This window comes from Mastigoproctus giganteus, chromosome 6, assembly GCF_048544385.1.
Source record: "Mastigoproctus giganteus isolate SK-2022 chromosome 6, ASM4854438v1, whole genome shotgun sequence".
NCBI classification, from domain to species: Eukaryota; Metazoa; Arthropoda; class Arachnida; order Uropygi; family Thelyphonidae; genus Mastigoproctus; species Mastigoproctus giganteus.
The window spans coordinates 51,185,662-51,207,299 of record NC_143580.1 but is presented as its reverse complement, the minus strand read 5'-3'; the positions used below and the strand labels follow the sequence as shown (position 1 = coordinate 51,207,299).

At 33.7% G+C, this 21,638-nt stretch overlaps 1 protein-coding gene across 1 annotated transcript in view; it reads right to left on the bottom strand.

The window, feature by feature from the left end:
* Positions 1-21,638, bottom strand: part of LOC150084246 (GPALPP motifs-containing protein 1) — an 80,326-nt gene that overhangs the window by 9,528 nt on the left and 49,160 nt on the right. The window contains exons 3-5 of the mRNA XM_090376162.1: positions 13,592-14,025; positions 4,924-5,091; positions 1,996-2,091 (exon numbers count right to left, since the gene is read on the bottom strand). Of these exons, the coding sequence (XP_090232288.1) occupies positions 1,996-2,091; positions 4,924-5,091; positions 13,592-14,025 (698 nt within the window). The remainder of the gene's footprint in view (positions 1-1,995; positions 2,092-4,923; positions 5,092-13,591; positions 14,026-21,638) is intronic.

Here is a 21,638-nt window from a genome sequence, read left to right as displayed (position 1 = left end):
CAACGTATTCTATTTTTGACTAATTTGCTACATAAGGCAATACAGCACAGTATTCAAAGAAAAATATAGTTGTAACTTTCATTACACATTCAACTGGAAGTTTCATTACAATATACATCTTTGCTGCTTGTTTAGTCTTGAAACATTCACCATTCAACACAAAATTGCTAAGTGAGGGCATTCACTGTTTGTCTCAGTGATGGCTTGGTGGTTTTAAACGAACAGAGAATTTGCTTCTTTTGGTGATGCTATTCAAATTAAAAGTGTATTAGGTTGACATATGAAAAATAATGTTGTTTCTAAATTAAGAAACCCCAAGCCTTGTCAGTGTCAATAGGGGAAACAGGACATCCCCGAGACAGAGAAAGCAGTATAGTATACTATTTCAATGCATACATTGATATGAAATCCCACAACTTGCTCATAAACATGAATTAGAAAGTTTGCTCTTTTCTACCAAATAAACTACTGAAAGTAATCTTATACATGAATTTGTTTTGTATGTTCTCAAAAACTTACTGTATTTCTCAAAATACAATGCAACTAACATACTGTTAGTACAACTAAAATATCATTTTGTATGTAGCTATATAATCTATATAATATCAGTGTAAATACACCATAGACAACTCTTAAAGAGAAAAAACCACGATAGTAGTGTAAAGGGCATCATTTCATCTCTATCTGATATTGTGCTCATCCTTCACAACTAGTTGCCATGTATTGTACTACCTCGAATAAGTAACACTTCACTGATAGAGAAGACTATTGTTACTTATTCTCGGTGGGCTGGTGCCCACAGAGAATAACCAGACACCACCCAGACAGCACCATTTCAAGGCTTGTTAGCCTTTCATCAGTGGGTGGGAAGATATCCTGGTATTGCAAACGTGACAACCCAGTTGTGAAGTTAATCCCACAATATGAGAGATGTGAAAAGGTGTATGGTGCTGCCTGGGTGGTGGTGCCCACTGAGAATAAGTAACAATAGTCTTCTCTATTAGTGAAGTGTTACTTATTTGAGGTAGTGCAATACATGGTAACTAGTTGTGAAGGATGAGCACAATATCAGATACAGATGAAATGATGCTCTTTACACTACTATCGTAGTTTTTTTCTTTAAGAGTTGTCTATGGTGCATCTACACTGATATTATATAGATAATCTTAAACGCTTAAAATATTATGGCTAGTAGCATTTAGTTTTATTTAGTAGCTATATAATGAAAGCAAAGTTTGGAATTGATATAGGAGTCGAAGGATCTTCCATATGCAGGTAATGTGATATTGGAAGGTATGAAAGAAAGCACACCACTCTGCATGAACATTATTCCGACTCCTACCATCATCCCTGCAGAGACAACTTGGGTGGTGGGCTTTGATGTGGCATTTTCTCAGCATCTAACACAGCACAGGCATTGTTGAGTTGCCAACATCAATATACACTCCCCTGCCAACCTGCAAAGATCATAGAATATTCTAAATAGACAAGCTACAGCCAATCAGCCAAACAAAACTTTCTCTCAGGGCCTGGAATGGAGCATACAGGCTATCCAGCAGAAGAACGAATATGTTGTGGCAATACAAAGAATATAATAGCTACAACAATAAATTATTCTGTACAAAATTTAATTTCTTATAAAATAGTACAACATTAAAAAAAAAAAAAAAAATAATAATCATTTTCATGGCTTGAAAGTTTCTGCCATTAGCATATTATAGGTGGTAGATGACTCTCATCGACCGGTGCAATACCACCACTTTGCTTATTGGAGGCTTGAAGTGGTAGAACCCATGTTTAGTCTCTAGAGCAAAGTTTCCGGCATCCCCCCCCCCCATACTTCTCCTTCAACCCATGCACGGTACTAAGTACTATAGGTTTTGATACCTTTCGTGTTTGGGGTTTTCATAAAAAAAAAAAAAAAAAAAAAATACTGGTGTGTTTTTTTTGTTTTTTTTTCCCCTTATGTGAAAGTAATCAGTCAAATATGCTTACAGTGTATTCCTCTAGTTTTTCATAGGTGTCATAGTCCTTTTCTGCCTTAGCACGCAGCTCCAAATCTGGCATTTTCTGAGGTGGCTGTTCTTGATGCTACAGAAAATTTAAAATATGAATTTTAAAATACAGAAGACAAAGCATGATTAAAGTGAAAATATTGAAAATTTAAATAACTTATTCTTGTATAACTACTATCTGCTACCAAAGAATTGAAAGTTTAAAAGAAACTTACCTCACTTGGCAACAGCAAACCTGAATTTTTGTTTTGCCAACTCACAATTTAAGCAGAACAATGCATATTTATAGATGCTGACATTAATAAGAGGAGCATTATTGTCATGACAGCTGATGACCGACTGTGTAAGTGTTTAACAGGACAGTTGGTTAATGCCATTTGATGTATTAACAGTGATTTCACTGATACTGATAAACTGATTTTTTCCCCCAATTTATTCTATTAATTTCATATATTAAATAAAAAATAAAAACAGAGAAATAAATTAATGCAGCATATATAATATATCACCCTATTTACAACAATTACAATCATGAGAAAGTTGGAATTGTCAATATAATGTAAATGCAATTTTAGAAACATAAGAAATAAATGATGAATGAATTGCAGCTTATTACTGTGAGATCATGTCACATTTTATTAATATATTGACATATAAATTATCTTCTGTTATGCTGATAATTCAAACTTGTCCATGATTGTAAAAAAAAAAAAAAAAAAAAAAGGCCTCCAATTAACCACATCCAATTCTAAAACTGTGTTACAATCGATTTCACAAGTTTACTATATTAAAAATGTGTGTTACATTATTAGCTAATATGGAGTTCTGCTTTGAATTTACACTTTTGTTGACAAAAGTGTAAACTTAATGAAACTGAGTTTGGGTTGAGAACCAGGAAACAACCATAAGGATGTCCTGTTGAGTTTCCTAACCACTAACTTTTATTCACAAATCTGGGAGGTTTTTCAGTATCCTGCACCATCAATTATTGGCCAATCGGGTAACAGCATCCTTCTAGTGAGTACTAACAACCATGCAGTGCCCATTCTGGTCATCACTTGACAGCTTTTATAACAGGGAAGCTTTTAAATAAACAAAATGTTTGTACTTGAGAGGATAGAGGAAATTGCAACTAAACAGGAGTTTGCAAATTGCAAGTATTTGTGTATTTCTTGGTTATCGCTTAGAATGTATTCTGTACAGGACAGTCAGGTTAATCACATAATGAAATACAGTAAAATCTTGTTACAACAAAATTATCTGGGGTGCATGAATCATTTCACTATACTGGAAATTTATTATAATGAATATCACTGAAAACTATTTTAAAATAACTTATTTGTATTTGTTCAAATAAATCCTGCACTCCTACACTTTTCTGATATATAAAGTAAATTTCAACTTTATTTTTCTTAAATATCTTAAAATCATTAAGAAATAAAACATGTACTACAAAGGTATAAGTTTGTTCAGAGATCATAGTTTTAAGAGCATAATTGTATTTATAAAAAAGTAATGTATTTGGAAAATTAAATGCACAGGGCATAATCCTTATGGGTTTTGATAATTAACTATATAGTATCGGTGTAAATACACCACAGTTAACCCATATATTTGAACTACGTATGTAGCGTAGAGGGCATCGTTTTAATTGTATTTTCTCTACTAGAGAAGCGTTATTTATTTGAAGTAATGCAATAGCAGCTATCTCATTGTGAACGCAACCACATTATGAGATACAATTAAAACGATGCCCTCTACGCTACATACGTAGTTCAAATATATGGGTTAACTATGGTGTATTTACACCGATACTATATAATAAAAAGTAATGTATCATAAAATTTTAACTACTCACACTTTCAGAAATATGGTATAGCAAATGTAACTTATTGCAACTTTGCACATACTAAGAGGTCAATTATTTTGACTTTTTAATATTTAACATTTTTTCCACAAATTAATATGAAAATCTAACTTCAGTGCAATTTAAAAATGTATACTCAAGCTGAACTGAGTTAAATTTGATTAATACTTCTAGAGTTTATTTTATTTTTATTGAAAAATAAGTGAATAATTTTTTTTCAATTTGAGTGCTCCCACCAGGAGAAAAAAAAAAAGAAAAAAAAAAGAAAAAAAAAAAGTAACTATATGAAGCTGAATTATTTTGCCAAATCTTTTAAAACTCATTTTTTCCCCTTCAATCTAACTTGACTTTAAAAATAATTCACTGCACCGAATTTTTCACCCTTCATTTTTCAGAGAATTATTTCAGTCAAACAAGATTTAGAAAGCATTATTAATAAGGGTAGCCAGCTGGGACTCTTCAATATTTTGATGATAGTGAAATTTTCATTAAAACAGTATAATTGTATAATAATTGAGTATAATTGAATTTTACTGTAGTGCTCTAGCCATAGATTTATCAATGTTTTCATTTCTGTCATTAAAAGACTGAAGATTGAAATACAGAAAAAGGAGTAGTTTTCAACTACTGAGAAGAAGTGGCCAGCATGATGGGTCTTCTCCATCCAACATATATCTGAATCCAAAAGTTGCATGGTGCAATAGTGTTTTCTTCCTTTAATTATTCTTTAATGATGACACACCATATATCTTCTCCTTTCCAACTAAGTCCAAATAACTTTGAAATTGATGAATGTTAAAACTGAATATTAAACTATATTATTAAAGTAACAATACCAACCAGAATCCAACAGAGCTTAATGTTATAATGTCAATTTTCTACTGGTGAGAAGAATTCAAAATAGTCCTTCACTGTACAGTTGGTTGTTTTACTTCTAAGTAAAAATGTTTTGCTATTAAAATATCCAAATTTTGTGATGGAATTTTAGATTTTAAGTAAAAAAATTAAATAATACTCCCTTAAACAGAAATCATAACACACCTGCTTTTTAGCACGATCAGCTGGTGTTTCTGTCCAACTTGTATCTCGCTTAGCTGGAACATTCTGATTAAAACCTCGAGCTGTGATTCCAATTTGACGGCCAACCTCAGGAGGCAGTTCTGTCATCCATTCTTCTCTTTGTTGGAGATTAGCTTCTAAACCTGTAGACTGGGTGGGGAAAGTTAGAAATATAAATATGATATTCTATTATCATGTTGATTACAGACAAGATACATGGAAGTATAAAATGCATTAAGGCTGTTAATGGTCTTAATGTATATTAATTTCAATTTTATATGTAAATTACAATAAAATCTATTTTATGATATTCATCTTCTAATCTGTTTAAACTTGAAGAGTGCACATTTGTTAAAAGCATTTTAAAAATGCGATGAAATTAAATTAAGTCAAATGTCCAGAGGAATATAGAAATAACTTTGGTTTATTAATGTGGTGATATATGGAAACTGAAAGGTATTAAGACAACGATAAAAAGTTTTCGATAGAATACTCACCTTTAGTTGATGACAAGGAAGAAATAGATACGTAAAAAGAAAGCTTATATTATGGAAGGACATGTACTGAAGTAAATCTCTTGTAATTGTATTCTCCTGGTGTTGATAATGTGAGGCTGTGTTAAATGCAAAAACTCTCACAACAGTTTCATCCAGCTATCATATTATGACTATAGCCATTGCATATTAAATTACCATGGGCATTCAACAATGTTACAGGCCAAAAACAGAACACCACAAAATGCATTCAATTATCCTTCATTTTTAGCAAAACAGTATGGCTATGCACTCCCCAATATACATTTTTCTAAGAAACACAATTTCAAGGGAGTATCTCTGCTGTTGGCAATTGTGCTTATAAGTTTTTGATCATATTCCTGCACCTAAACTAATGGTTTGCTATAACCTTTTCAGGTTAGAATTTTTATTTTCTTATACTGCAAGATATACAGCAAAATTTCAATGGGAGTTATAAACGATATAAGCTTCTGGTCTTTTGTACCTGCACATCTGCTAATGTTACATTTCACATGATAATAATGAGTAATGGTTTAACAGTTAATTACATTTAATACTATTATACAGGGAGACTGTGCTTAAAATTAGCAGAAGTGCTGGTCATGGCAACCAGTTATATCACTTATGGAAAAAGCTCTGTGACAGCACAGATTTACTTAACAGTCTGTTTTCGAGAGACTAATTAAAAAGTACTGAACAGGGTACTTGTACTGAGAATCCTCTTAGCAATTATTTATATATTACACATACCATAGCAATTATCTTTTATCATGGAGTCCCAGCTACCATATGGACTGAAAATATGTACTGCGTTGGTAAAGAAGTGGTGTGAATCACTTCATTTAACTTTAACTGTCACACAAACTGACTATGAAAATTAAAAATTATGTGAATTGAAAAATTTATATGTGCAGCATATACTTGTCTGTTTGATAGTGTCAGATATGAACTGTTGTGAATATCTGCATTTGCACTATTGTATAAATGTAAATAAAATTGACAAACTCCTACATTTAAAAGCATACTTTAAGCAGATCTCATAAGCTGAAATTTATTCATTCATTTCTAACATTTATTTTATGATATTCTATGATATTAGCTCATGCATAAAATAATTTAGCATCAATTCTTTAGAGGACTGAACAGAATAATGTATCAAAACAAGAGAAAGCAGTAACATATTAAAAAAAGAGAGAATTTATATGAAGATGTAGAAATTTGGATTTTTAGTTTCTAAATCTTCATTATGTTTAGCTATCTTTAATGATAATTAAAGATAACATGCTAATGATAATTAAAGATATAATATTTTTTTAAGATATAATAAAGATATGCTTTCATATAATATTCAAAGTTAACTTGCTTTATCATACATACTAATAATGGGCAAAACAAGTCTTCTGGACAACTTAATCATCAAGCCACCTTGAAATAAGCCATCATTTACCAGTGGCCAGTGAGTAAGTAATTTAAACGAATCACTGATTCCAGTCAATAAATATCCATGATTTTCAATATCCAATCTGCCCAAGAGAAATAACAAGTAATAACTTTATGAAAACGAACGATTATACCTTGAGGAAAAACAAATGATTCTATCTAGTGAAAAAATTAAATTATTGGGGGGGGGGGGGGAGGGCTAATCTCTATATACTTCTCTGTGCAGTATAGATATGTGACAAGAAAGGAGCGTCAGATTCAGGGTCGGCACTAGAGTTTGTGGCACCTGAGGCAAAACCTTGTAATGGTGCCTTATTCATATTGTGTCTTAACACGCATATATATCCAGTAGCGCATCTTTCGGTTTGTGAAGTTAACCTGGAGAAAATTACTAATTACTAACAACTTAAAAGTTCAGAATAATAAATGCTTTTTTTCCATAAAAAATACCGCTAGCGCTACTAAACGATCTTGTGTCATTGTAGTTCTGATGTAGTTTTTAATTATCTTTAATTCTGAGAAACTCCTTTCTCCCAAAGCCACAGTAAAGTAAAATTTTAATACGATTATCACATTTGGAAACAAAGATTCATTATTATGCAAATATTTGAGAACATCTAAATGGTAATGAATATCAGTGGGAAGAGATAGATCTAACAATTGTTCAAAAAGCTATCTCATTAATATCTTTATTCTCACTATCTGTAAGAGACAATTGTAAATCTATGCAGTGTTTGCTTAAATCATCTTTTGACATTCCTCCTAATGCTTTAAAATTATACAATCAGTGAAACTTGCTACAATGATCTTTCAATAACCTGACTTGTTCTTCAATAAAAGCTATTGCTTTATCTAGAACAGAGAAGTAAAATTCAATCTTAAATATGAGTGTGGGGTCCCAAATACATTCATAATTGAAATTTTTTTTTTTTTCAAACTCTTAGAAGTACAATATCTTTCAAAGTGGCTTCTACGTTTAAAGCATTTGCAAGTTTGCTAGAAATTTGTATCAGTTCTTCAAACCCTGCATCAGAATGTTTTCCTACTAAAAAATCTTTAGCTTCTTTAAGGAGTCTTAAACATTCCATAAGTTTTAAACATTGGGTTCTGCAAAATCTTGCAAACCACATTAAGTTTTTTTAGGATACCATATCACAACTGAACACATAAATTCGAAAGTTATTTTTCTTGCTAGTAACTTTGATAAATGATGAGATAGTGTCTTTTTCATTATTTTCTGACAACTCCAACAGCACATCATATATACCATCCATATGATATCGCAGTGGCTCAAAAGTGTCTTATGTGACTCGACCTTTCTCCTTTCCTATCTCTTCCCACTGATATTGATTATTCTCAAATATTTGCATAATGATGAATTGCTGTCTTTGTTTCCAAATGTGATAATCGCATTAAAATTTTACTTATACCTGTATAAAAAAGAGGTTTTAAAGTTACTGATGGAACATATTTTAGTAATGTGGTCCCACTTAGAATCAGAACCGGAAAAATATACATAAAGCTCTTGGATGATATTAAATTAAGCCATTCCTTCTACTGAGACCAATACAGTATCATTAATCACTAAATTTAATTAATGATTTGCACAAGAAATAAAAAATGCATGTGGATTTAAATTTAATATTTGCTGCTGTAAACTTGAATTTTTACTTTTCATGTTTGCCCCGTTATTGTATCCCCCAAAGGTAAACCAAAAATTTCTAATTGTTTTAATATCGCTCCCACCAGTCCTAAACCTGTGGTATCAGATTCCGGTATAAAACCCAAAAAATTATCCCTAATTTCAAATTTATTGCTTTCTTTATTTAAAATAACTCTAATAATAAGAGTTATTTTGCTTGGTATGACTTTTATCGGGAGTGCAATCTAAAATAATTGAGTAATATTTGGCTTCTAATACCATTTTTAAGATTTTAGTCTGCACCGATTTAGCCAATAAATTAATTAGTTCATTTTGTATGTCTTTACTAAGATAATGAGTACATGTGGTATTGTCTTTTATTTTTAGTAACTGTTCTGACATCATGCTATAAAATTTTCCCATAGTATCCACTAATTTTAAAAAGTTCCTATTATCATGATGGAATTATTTATCTGAATTTCTTCGAAATGCTAGGGATTGACATGCCAAAAATGACACAACACTAATTAGTCTCTCTAAAACACCACACCAATGCCTTCTTTCAGCATAAATTAATCTTTGGCTTTCACAATCTACAGTTTTTTTCTGTTGTAAGACACAACATTAACTCTTTCCAAATTTTAAAAGATTTGCTATGTTCCATATTATTTTGATACATTTCTAATGTGAGACCTAGATTTTTCCACGTTGAAAAGCCTTTGCTTGGCCAAGCGCATCTGTCAGAGGAAAACAGTTCACAACAAAAACAAACTGCGTCATTTGTTATGGAGTAAACAAGCCAAGTTCTTTCAATCACTCCATTATTACTAAAGACTCTGTTATAAAAATTTGTTGAAAATGCTGATCATCACTTTGAGGGAACTTAAAATCTGAATCAGACACTTTCACAGGTCCATTTTTTACAATAAGTTGTCTAAAATTATCATTTAAAACATTTGGCCACAACAATGGATCATTAGAAATTTTAGTAGTAACACTATTAATAATTACCGATACATCTTTTTCAACATCTTGCACACAACATATTGGAGATTTGTTTTCTTTATTCTCGCAAGTACGTAATGGAGAAGTTGAAGATGAAGGGGGAACTTCAGTTTCACAAGAAGTTTATTTGTTGTAGAAATTTTCCTCAATATAAAGCGATCCTTAGCTTTCGACTGTTTTTTCATTCTGCTTGTTTTTGAATAAACAAACAAACTAAAATGTAATATTATTTAGCACTTAATTTTTACAAAAATACGCAAATACTACATGTAAGTAAAGCGCAGTAATCTAAAATGTCCTCCAGAACAAGTTTAAAATTATTTAAGATTTTTCACTATTACGACACAGAAAAGTAAAGGCCTTACCTTTAAATCAAAGAAGATGGTTAATCACACTTTGCACATTGATAAAAATATATTCGCTTCTTCGCAGTTCAACAGATGCACTTAAAGGAGATGAAAGGAATAAATAATTTTCTTTCTTAAATAACTGTTCTTAAATGCAAGAGGGTGGGGTGTGAATGTTTACTGTAAGTAAATTTTAAGCTTTCATACCTACACTTTTGATTGAATAATCAATGCCTACACTCAGTATTACAAGGGTGATTACCAAAATTTTATGGTCTGACTAACAGTACACCGGCATGTATTTTTGCACTCAACGTTATTAAGGGATTATGGATTACTGTACCTATTGCTGTTATATATTTGTATAATTGTAGATAGTGAAAACCTAACAGTACAATAAATAAGCAAAGATATTTTGTATTTGGGATATAAAGAGAAAGTATAAATTTGATATTGAATGTTAAATGTAAAACATATTTTATAAACGGTGTGGCAAGTGTGACAAGTGCTTCACTTGTGCACTCCCTAGTGCAGGCCCTGCTCAGATTGTCTTGTCAAAGACTGCACTTGGAATACTATATCCATATATAGTATTCCAAGTGCAGTCTTTGATATTTCACAGTTAAAAAAAAAAAAAAAAAGGCCTAAAGACAGGCAAAATGCCTGGTAGCATTGACCAAACCATACACAGAAAGACATCCAATATGTGAACAATAAAACCTGTTAACTAGGTAACGGTCAACTCGGTGACAAGTAAACTCAGCGACAAAAATTATTTTGAAAAGAAAATTATATACATGTTTTCATTTAGGGTTATTATAAATTTATTAATGGAAATTTGTTAAGTCAAATATATTAGTGCAATATGTTATTTATTAAGAACACACGTTTATTAGAAGAGAATTTATTGCATAGTTAAGTATACAAGGTGTGACAAAGTTTCAAGAATAATTTTGTTTCTGTCAAAGTGGCAACACTAAACTGTTGTCCTCTTACTGTGTAGCCTGAACCTCCTTTACATGCATGCAAAGGGTAATATTTTTTTTTTTTTTTTTTTTGGTAGTTGTTGGCGCATCGGCTTCTGTGGCCATAATGCACCTCCCAAGGTTTTTTTTGCAGTACTTTGATCCAAGCCCGAGGCGGGATTCGAACCCGCGACCTTTGGGTTGCCAGGCAGGCACTTTGCAAAGGGTAAACATCGTCAGTTGTTTCAGTTCCATGTTACGTAAAAAATGGAATGCAATTTATAGCAGAGTTGCGATAAAATTTTTGGTGAAAAGTGGTGAATTGTCAACAGATATTTATGAAAAGTTGACTAGAGTTTATGGAAATGATACCATGTCGAAACTATGCATTTTCAAATGGGCAAAACAGTTTCAAGAAGGATATGAATCCGTCAAAGATGCTGAGCATTCAGGGAGTCCTTCCATGACTCTACATGACGAAAACATTGTTCGTGTACGTGATCTTGTTCGGGAAAGTGTTAGATTAATTTTGACTGAAAATTTGTTGATGGGGAAAGTGTGTGCAAAGCTAGTACCGAAAAACCTCTCTCATGAGCAGAAAGAAATTCGGTTGCAACATTCTCAAGAGATTTTGGAAAGCATTGAAGATGTTCCAGATTTGCTTTCTCGCGTGATTACAGGGGATGAAAGCTGGGTATTTGCTTACACCCCGAAACAAAAAGACAAAGTCAACAAATAAAGCTCCCTTTATTTGTTGACTTTGTCTTTTTGTTTCAGGGTGTAAGCAAATTTTGTTTTGGGTCTTGCCAAGACCCAAAAAAGCGAGAATGTCAAAGTCAAAACCAATCGTCCACAAAGAGTTAGTTCCATATAATGAAACTGTCAATTGGCAATTTTACCTTCAAGTTTTGGAAAGGCTTTACAAGCAAGTCAAGGGTTCGACCCGAAATTGCTTTGTCGTGGATTTTGCATCATGAAAATTCTCCTGCACATTCCGCCACTGTAGTGAAAGAGTTTTTAACTTCAAAATCAATCACAAAGTTGCAGCACCCTCTGTATTCACCTGATTTGTCTCCTTGTGACTTCTTTTTATTTTCTCGACTAAAAGGAGTTACGAAAGGAACGCATTTTCAGTCAGTTTCTGCAATTCAGAGTAATGTAACATGGGTATTAAAACAGATACCAGAAATGTTATGATCAATAGATCCTATGCTGGAATGTGTGTGTACAGTCTGAAGGAGATGGCCTCACATCTGTATAATTTTCAAAATAAAATTTTTAAATGAATTATTCTCGAAACATTATTGTCACACCTCGTTACATCTTTGAATTTTGTTAGTAATACTGGAGAATAAACTATAAAACTACAAATATTTTACTTATTTAAATCCACATTGTAGTTGTAGGATATACCACAAAGATATTCTATGATATTTTTCTGATTATAGTTATGATCTTATTTAAAATTCTGCGGTCAGCTTCTTCACAGCATGTTCGTTTCTGTGGATGTTCATGGCTGGCAATAATTCTTTCAAAATCTATATTGTAAGTTATTTGAATTTTCCTTAATTTATCTATAAAAATCCACAAAGTAGGGTGAGCAATACTACTACCAAATGCTAACCATAGTTTGCGATGGCAAGCTTCAGCAAAATTGTTTTCCTATCGCTTTCACTTAATGTTCATTGGTATATGGACCAAATATTAGAGGGAAATGTTGGTGCAGCTGGTATCACTGTTTCTGAGATGTTCTATATATGTATCGGTAAAACCATTCTAAAATTGATTCAAACTCTTCTGGTAAATAATTTTCTACACTGGTAATTGTATGAATAATGTCTTCTTGGGGAACAAATGCAATAGACGTGATCATCTAGTGTGACAAAAATTTGAAAAAAAAAAAAAAAAAAAGAGGAGAGAACAAAAAAGTGTTGTGCTGTCCATAAATAATTCCTTCATATGCTCACTCCACATTAAGTGATATTCCCTACCAAATACCAGGATGCACTCTGGGTCAGACTTCCCGAATGTGCTAGAAGAAAATGCTCAAAATTTGTTGGACTGTACTCATAATGTGAATACTCCTCAGGTACATTATTGCCTCACAAGATTCTGGATTGGCCGGTGCTCTTATTAAAGTTTTAGAATTGTTAAAAAAATTCAAAGATGTATACTTAACTATGCAATAAATTCTCTTCTAATAAACATGTGTGTTCTTAATAAATAACATATCGCACTAATATATTTCACTTAACAAATTTCCATTAATAAATTTATAATAACCTAAATGAAAACATGTATATAATTTTCTTTTCAAAATAATTTTTGTTACTGAGTTTACTGTTGCTGAGTTGACCATGTCCACTTAGAGAGGATCAATTTTATTAAGGTTTTATGTGTCTCTGAGAGGATATAGTGAAAAGGAATGAAGGTGAAATTTTTGTAGTATTAAATGGTACTAGATTGAGGGGACAAATTTAAACTAAGGGATAAAAGTTATAGACTGTATTGCAGATAATTTTTTCTTTTTTTAGATAGCAAGTTTTAATCAACTGGAATGGACTGTCCCTATGGAGAGTCAAGGCCAACAGTTTGAGGAAATTCAAAGGCAAGCTGAATCATTACCTATTGGAGGAGTTTAAAAATCTATACATAAGCCTTGCTCCCTTGCCCTATATGATCAATATAGTTCTAATACTAATTAAATATCAAGAATTTGATAGAAATTAAACTCACTTTGTTTTCTAAATGCATTTTCATTTTTTTTGCTCTTCTTTCAAAATCAGCAGAAACATCAATATCAGCATCTTTATCAACTGCCTCACTGGGCAATGGACCAATTATATCATCATCATCATCATCAGATCCACATTGTGCACTAATTTTTTCAGCTGTCTCTTCTTTCTTTGTGGGTAATTTTTTAAACCCAGGGGGTAAAACAGGACCAATGAAGTTATGAGAGCTAAGGTCTTCCTTTTCAGATGATATTTGCATGTGTGGAGGAAGTGCTGGTCCTATTACTTCATTCTTTAAATCAGATAATTTTTCCCTTGGTCTTTCATCCTGGTCTTCTGAATCATCTTCATCCCATCTAGACTTTCGCTTTAAGGAAACAGGTAGACTTGGACCAATAACAGAATCATCTGTGGGGGAATCTTCCTTCTTGAAGCCTATATATAAAGGAAAATAAATTCTTGACTATGCCAATATCCATCTATTACATTTCAGCCAGTTATATGCAACTGATTAATCATCACAAAATTCTTTACAAATAACACTACCAATTTTTGATAATATAGTGTTGCATTCAGTGAAGATGAACTACATAAATAATTGTACTTCTGAAATAAATGTTTCTCATAATAAGCTGATACAAAGTTCAGATAATTACATCTGAACTGTACAAAAACCAATGTTATTTGATGGTTAGTTTAAGTACCCTAGGGAAACAAAATGAAAAATTATGAATTCTTTTAATTGTCAGCTAAAAATTTGACCAGTAAAATGAAATTAAATAAGCTAATTCACAATCAACATTTTTGGAGACAGTCAACTGTTGGCTACTGATTTTATTAAAATAAGGCAGTGCTTTTTCAACTAGTGCAAAACATTCTACCAAAAATTAGCTATATTTCTGTATACTGACAAACTTTAAAATGAAAATATACTTGATATACCTATACTAAAAACAAATGAAGACAAAGGTTTCTTTGTCTTCATTTAAGAAATAAGTTTACATTTAACCCCCTTCAGTAGTCACGTGGCTTTTGGTAACATGATTAGTTTTGTGGACGAATACTGTCCTCCAATTTAAAACTAATTTTCTAACCTTGGTGATTTTTCCTATCTTTTTAATCTCATAATAGGGATTCTTTGTAATCTATTCAGAAACATGATATATGATGTACAGCCTCTTAAGTTTCTAGAAGAAAAAGTGCTGTCTGAATAATTAAGTCATCTGATGCTCAACAATGATAGAAAATGTTGGTATTTCACTTTTTTTTTATGAAACCCCCAAACACCAGAGGTATTAGAACCTATAGTATTTAGTACCATGCTTGGGTTGGAGTTTGAGAAGAAGAAAGAAGATATTTATTGACATTAGACTTGAACTTCTGTAGACTGTAATTTTCAGGGAAAGGTTTCTCAAAATAGAAAGTGGAATGCAATGTGCTATCATCGGCAAAACTATGGATAGGATTTCCAGTCAATGGAAGAAGGCCATTAATATACAAGAGGAAAAGAACTGAACTTTGGGGGACACCAGCACTAGTGGAGAAGTTAGAAGACAGAGAGCCATCTACCATCCCCCTCAGTGAGCAATCAGAGAGAACACTAGATAACCAATTACAAAAAATAGTTGGCAAACCATAAGATGGAAGCTTGTTTAGAAGACCTTCATGCCAAACACGATCGAAAGCCTTTGAGATGTCAAGAGCAACTGCTTGTGTTTCACCGAACATTTCCACTGAATTTGTCCATAAGTGGGTAACATAAGCCAGAATATCACCAGTGGATCGACACTGACGGAATCCATACTGGTGATCGTTGATCAGACAGAAGGTTTCTAGGTAGTTTAAGAGTTGGCGATTAATTAATTTCTCCATTACTTTAAAAAGAGTAGAAGTAACTGCAATAGGATGATAACTGGATGGGAGGGATTTGTCACCCCTTTTAGGAACTGGCTGGATATGAGCAAATTTCCAAGCAGAAGTAAAAATGCCTTTGGAATAAGAAAGTGAAAAAAGGCGGCAAAGAACAGGAGTAAGTTCAGGAGCACAGGTTTTGAGAACAAGTGGAGAAATACCATCAGGACCTGGAGCTTTCTTAGCCTCAAGATTCGTCAAAATCCTTCTGACATCCTTTTTACAGAGACCACAGGAGGCACTGAATGCAGCGTGTTGGGAATGGTGGGAGGTGTTTTACCAAGATCGTTAATACATGGGATGCTACCATGTCAGCTAGCATCCCATGTATTAACGAAGAAAAATGGGATGCTAGCATGTCAGCTTTATCCTTGGCTGAAGTGACAATAGAACCATCGGGTTTTGACAGAGGTGGGAGCAGAGATGGGCAAAAGTTGCGGCCAATAGCTTTGGCAAGAGACCAGAATGCTCGGCTACCATTAGGGCAAGAAGCAAGTTTTCTACTCTTAGTCTGTTCAAAATCTAGTTTAGACTGATTAATAACTGCTTTACACTTGTCGTGAGCTTTGGTGTAGGCAGAAAATGAAACTGAAGAATTGGAAACAAGCCAATTATGATATGCAACGTTCTTCTCCTGAACTGCCTTAGCACATTTATTGGAAAACCATGGTTTAGATAAAGGACGAGATCTTAAGGTGGCATGTGGAATAAAGGATTCCATTCCTGCAAGAATAATTTCACTGCCACGATCTGAGCAAACATTGACATCAGAAGTTTTGAAACAGTAATCTGACCAAGGAAAAGAAGAAAAGAAATCTCGCAGGTCATCTCTTTTTGCATTCTCGTAATGCCAAACAATATGAGGTTGGGAATAGCCATGAGATTAAGGCACCATTGGAGAAGAGACAATCACTAAGTTGTGATCTGAGATGCCTACAGGACCACTCACTTCGACTGTGTACTTAGAAGGGATGTTGGCGAGAAAAAGATCAAGTGTGTTGGCTGTATGTTTACGATTGTCCGGTATTCTTGTAGGTAAATAAACAATATGTGCAAGGTCATTAGTAATTGCAAAAGCCTCAGCATCTCGACCAGCTGGGTCGATGTGACAAGAAAACGGAAGCCAGCTGGAGTTGTGAACATTAAAATCACCAAGGAAAATTACCTCACTGTTAGGGAAGTTGGACTGGAAAAAGTCAAGTTGCAAAGAGAGGAAGTCAAAGAGCTCCAAGTGATTAGTGGTAGCTTTGGTTTTTTTTTTTTTTAGGAGCATTAGCAACTAAGGCCATACTGCTCCAGGATATGCGGTGGTCATTCCCTGACCTTTCCGCATCCTCTGTATTTGGTGGTGACGGGCTCGAACCCCGGTCTAATCAAGAAGCGTGTGCTATGCACTGCTGCTCCTTCCCACCTGGCTATGGAGGTGCCCCTAGTGATTAGTGGAGTTGGGAGAAGGGTAGAGGCAACAGATGAATTTGACACAATGAGGTAGAGAGATTTTAAGCCAGAGAAGACTGAGAAGAGGAGATTCCAAATTACCAAGTCTCTCACAGAGAATATCGGAACGGACATATACAGAAGTACCACCTTTGAAGCGAAAGGAATCATACAGCGAATATTTTGGGCAACTGAGATGAGCAGCAGTTGAATCAACCAATAACTGAGATTCTGTCAGACTCACATAGAACAAGGAATAAAGTGTTAGTTTTCAAAAAGTGTAGCCTACTGAGATTATGAATTTTAAAGAAAGATCTCTCTTGAAAAATAATAAATAAATTGTTCTTTTGGTAATATTATTATTAGCCATATGGTGCAAGAAAGCCTGAGGCTTATGCTGCACCAGTTTGTATTCCTTCAAGAAATTAAAGAGATTTCTCTCTATGCAGGTTGAAGTTCTTAGATTGTCAACTATTCTCTAAAAACAATAATTTCATTGCAATTTATTACAGAAAAAATACAGAAACGGTATGTGTAAATTAAATAAGAAACTTAGAAAGATGCTAATTTTTGTTTAAGTGTTACATTATAAAATACTATTATTATTACAGGTAGGGTAGTATACTTTTTGTGTAAAGTCGAGACAAAACCGGGACAATGCAACTGTTTAAAAGAAGGAAATATGGGACAAAACTGGGATGTTAGTGTTCACATCTTTTTAATTATATGCAAGTAAACTGCACATAGCTGTTCATTAAAAGTGCATTTTCATTTTTTCATTGACATGGCTGAAAATAATAATTTTATTAATTATTATAGTTAAGTTAAGCCTTCTCCAGTGGATTTTTAAATAAGAGATACTTTTTAATGAAAAATATTTGTTCTGAGGGTAGCTAGAGAAAAGTTTGCAGACTGCCAGGCACCCGCAGGCTGTCACATGGTTTAGCTGGTTCTCTGTCTAGTCGTATAATTGTTATGCTATATTAAATCTCAAACTGCTGTGTTTGAGATTTAGTATAGCATAACAATTTATTTATTCCATATTTATTGTTTGCATAAGATTCTACATTTGTGTATAATTCTATTATTAAGTAACTCAGAAGCCATAAATTCCTTAGGAAGTTAGTGTTAATTAATCTCTATGGAATAGAAAAACAGACCAATAAAAAATTTAGTTGAAATAAAAATATTTTTAACCAGGACATATACTAAACTTGCCGGGACAATAGTCTAAAATCCAGGACAGTCCTGGCGAAGCCGGGAAGTATGGTTTCCCTAATTACAGGCCATGTTCAGGACAGTAAAGGTTTAAAAAAAGATTTACAAAATATTTAATCATTGAACGATATATAGGATCTTTCAATTTACTTTTTTTCATCAGTGAGGATATAAATTATTTCAAATTAGCTGTGACTGTTCAAACAGTTTACACATACATCACAAGCATGATTTGGGGAACCACTAAAAAACTTTTTCTAGTGTTGTCTGGGTGTGCAAAATCATGGTCACTATATCCAATGGTCTCACTATATTCATGGTCTCCATCTTCAGAATTTAGTTCTGGGAGTGCATACACCAGCACAGGTCTCTAGGACAGCCTCAATGAACATGCTTTCCCCCCTCCAATTCCTTTTTCTGTAACTCATGGCAGTAGTCCAGAGATCTGCCCCCACTCAATGTACTGAACCAGGGTAACTGATCCACTTTCCAGCCAATAATCCTATTTAATTCATAATCTGTACATTCAATGATACATTCTAGCAACTGTTTCACTCTCAACACTAAAATCACTTACACTAATTCTTTTACAATGCGACAGGGCAACGTCTATTTAATGTAAATAAAATAATATGGTTACACAGGAATATTATTATATTTATATAACTATAAAATATCGGTGTTACTTGTATCATATTATGCCTTGTGCATTTATATTGTATTACAGGAATATTATATTCTATAATCAAAACTGATATGGAAATAATAAGATTGGAATAAAATAATTGCATGAGTATATTATATAACTGCTGAGTGAAGAATGCCACACTCTAAAATGGAAACTGGAATTGTAATGAGATTGGTCGCACACATAACTATTGTCCTCCCCATCAATTTGAAGCCATATTACTTCGACTACTAAACAACAGCGATCCTAAATCACACAGAAACTATGAATTAGGGTAGGGTAATAGATACAAAGTCACATCCCTGGTGCAAACACCAATCACAAGCAACAGTTTTAAATGTGTTAGAAGACAGTAGATGCAATGACTGAAGGGTTAAAAAGTTGTACATATGTATATATATGGTGTTCTCACAAGTTTTACCAATTCTGAGGTGTTTCTTTACTCAAATGTTGAAAATCACTGAAGCAGAGTGGTCTTAATTAAACTGAATGACACTTTGAAGTCCTACAGACAGAAAAACAGATGACTCCACGGAAGTGAAATTTAGAATGGCCAATAATCCGATCCATTTCATACCTCCATAAGTCTTTACTTCTATAAAGTTCTATGGGGTGGGAGAGAATGGCAGTATATATTGTGCAGGAGTGAACAACTATAAAACAGGCCTATACAGATCACAAATGATGCCCATTTCAGACATTAATGCTCATCAAACTGTTTGATGTGATGTCAACATGAAATTGTAGAACCACACTGTTGATCATCACTCATGACATTTCCTATGAAATTCTCCTAGCATGTCTGGTTATGCATCTGATAATTAAATATATGGAATGAGGCTGGTAACTGAGATGAACAAAAACAGCTGGAAACAAACTGGAAATTAATATGCAGTGGTGCCCTATCTTGTGCAAAAAGTACTATGTCGAAACAGCTTCTAGTTTGAAATTGGGTATGGAGTTTGTGGTATCGTGTACCAGTCATACCCTGACAACATATGGATGTGATGCACCTGGTACCCAAGAATTCTGGCTGACATTACCATTCAGATGAAAGTTCACCTGACTGATTCACAGAATGCTCCAAAACAAATTACTTGTGCTGTTCACCTTCCTTCCTTCCTTCCTTCCTTCCTAGCCAGGAAATGAAGAGCAAAAAAAAAAAAGGCCTGTATGTATCCTGTATGCACGAAAGATATTTTATGTGAAAACATCTTTGACAAAAATGTGAAACAGAAATGATGTAAATTATGTCACTTCCTAAATGACGTCAATGCAGTCACTAACATTGATTCAGTAGAGTAAGTAGAGGGCATGAGCCTGCTACTTACCAGTGTTAGGTCGAAGATGTCGTCATTACCAATTCCAGCCCATTTGAACTTGTTTCTCATCATCCTTTTCTCGTACTTATCAAACCAATTCTCTTTCCAAATGTCGGTAGAATGTCACTTATGTTTTCTTGTTCCATTTCTTCATTTGATTTTCTACTACGCTGTTGCTCGATAAGTTACACAGTAGGTATATAAGTTACAACAACAGAATTCTCAGACATCAGTTGACGAAGCAAATACCAAGCAGTCTCTTGACTAGTAATTTCGACAGAGTTCAGCATGTCAATGTCTAATTTTCTTGTAATTTCAATGATGCCAAACTCGGATAATCGTTCATAATTTCAATAATTTTACGTTGTAAATTACTAATGCCGTGACTGGTCTTATTTAAATATTCGACAACATAAGCAGCACAAGAATATTCTTTCATAATGAATTGAATGTTCAGGTTAGACTTTAAAATGCTAAACACAAAAGGATTGAAGGGGTTATGCCATTTTTGATGAGGTTCTAGTTTCAGAAAGACTTTTGGCTGAGTAATACCAGCTCGAAGTAAATCAATGTAATATGATTCTGAATGAATGCGATTTCTTTAAAGAAGTGATCGATGCTAGTATATTCATTGTCCCCTAGATTCTTCTACAATTTCTTGTATTCAGCATTATATTTGACTTGTTGAGTGTCTGCTTTTAGCATTAGCAGAGGCATACGATGTAAGAAAGCAAGCTTATGCAGCATCAGCCAAAAAAAAAAAAACCCCTCCATTTGTTCCAAATGTCTGTCCAGCTCAGCTTTAAATTTATTTAGGCTATCAACTTCCACAACAAAAGATGGAAGTCTGTTCCACCAATCAACTACCCACTGGCTATCTATTCTACATCTGTCTTTCCTCAATTTTAAACTGTGCCCTCCCAGGTTCTTAATCTGAGCAAGAGAAAGAATCCCATCAGCATTCAGCTTGCTCAACCAATTCAAGGCCTTATACACCTCAATCAGATCACCTCGCAGGTGCTTACTCTCCAGGTGCTGCAATTTGCAGAACTTAAGCCTTTCTTGGTAAGAGCACCCCTTTGTTCCCCCTCACCAATCTTGTTGCCCTTCTTTGTACTCGTTCTAGCAATACTACATCCTTCCTAAAATGACGCCTCCAGACCTGTACACAGTACTCAATAGTGGCCTGACCATTGCCTTGTATAACGGGATAATCACCTCCCTGTCCCTGCTAGCAAAATTAGCATTAGCATTAGTAGGGGCATAGGATGCAAGAAAGCAAGCGTATGCAGCATCAGCAAAAAAGAAAGAAAGAAAAAAAAAAACCCTCCCATTTCACCCCTCCATTCATTCCAAATTGCCTGTCCAGCTCAGCCTTAAATTTATTTAGGCTATCAACTTCCACAACAAAAGATGGAAGTCTGTTCCCCCAATCAACTACCTGCTGGCTAAATGCAAATTTCCACACATCT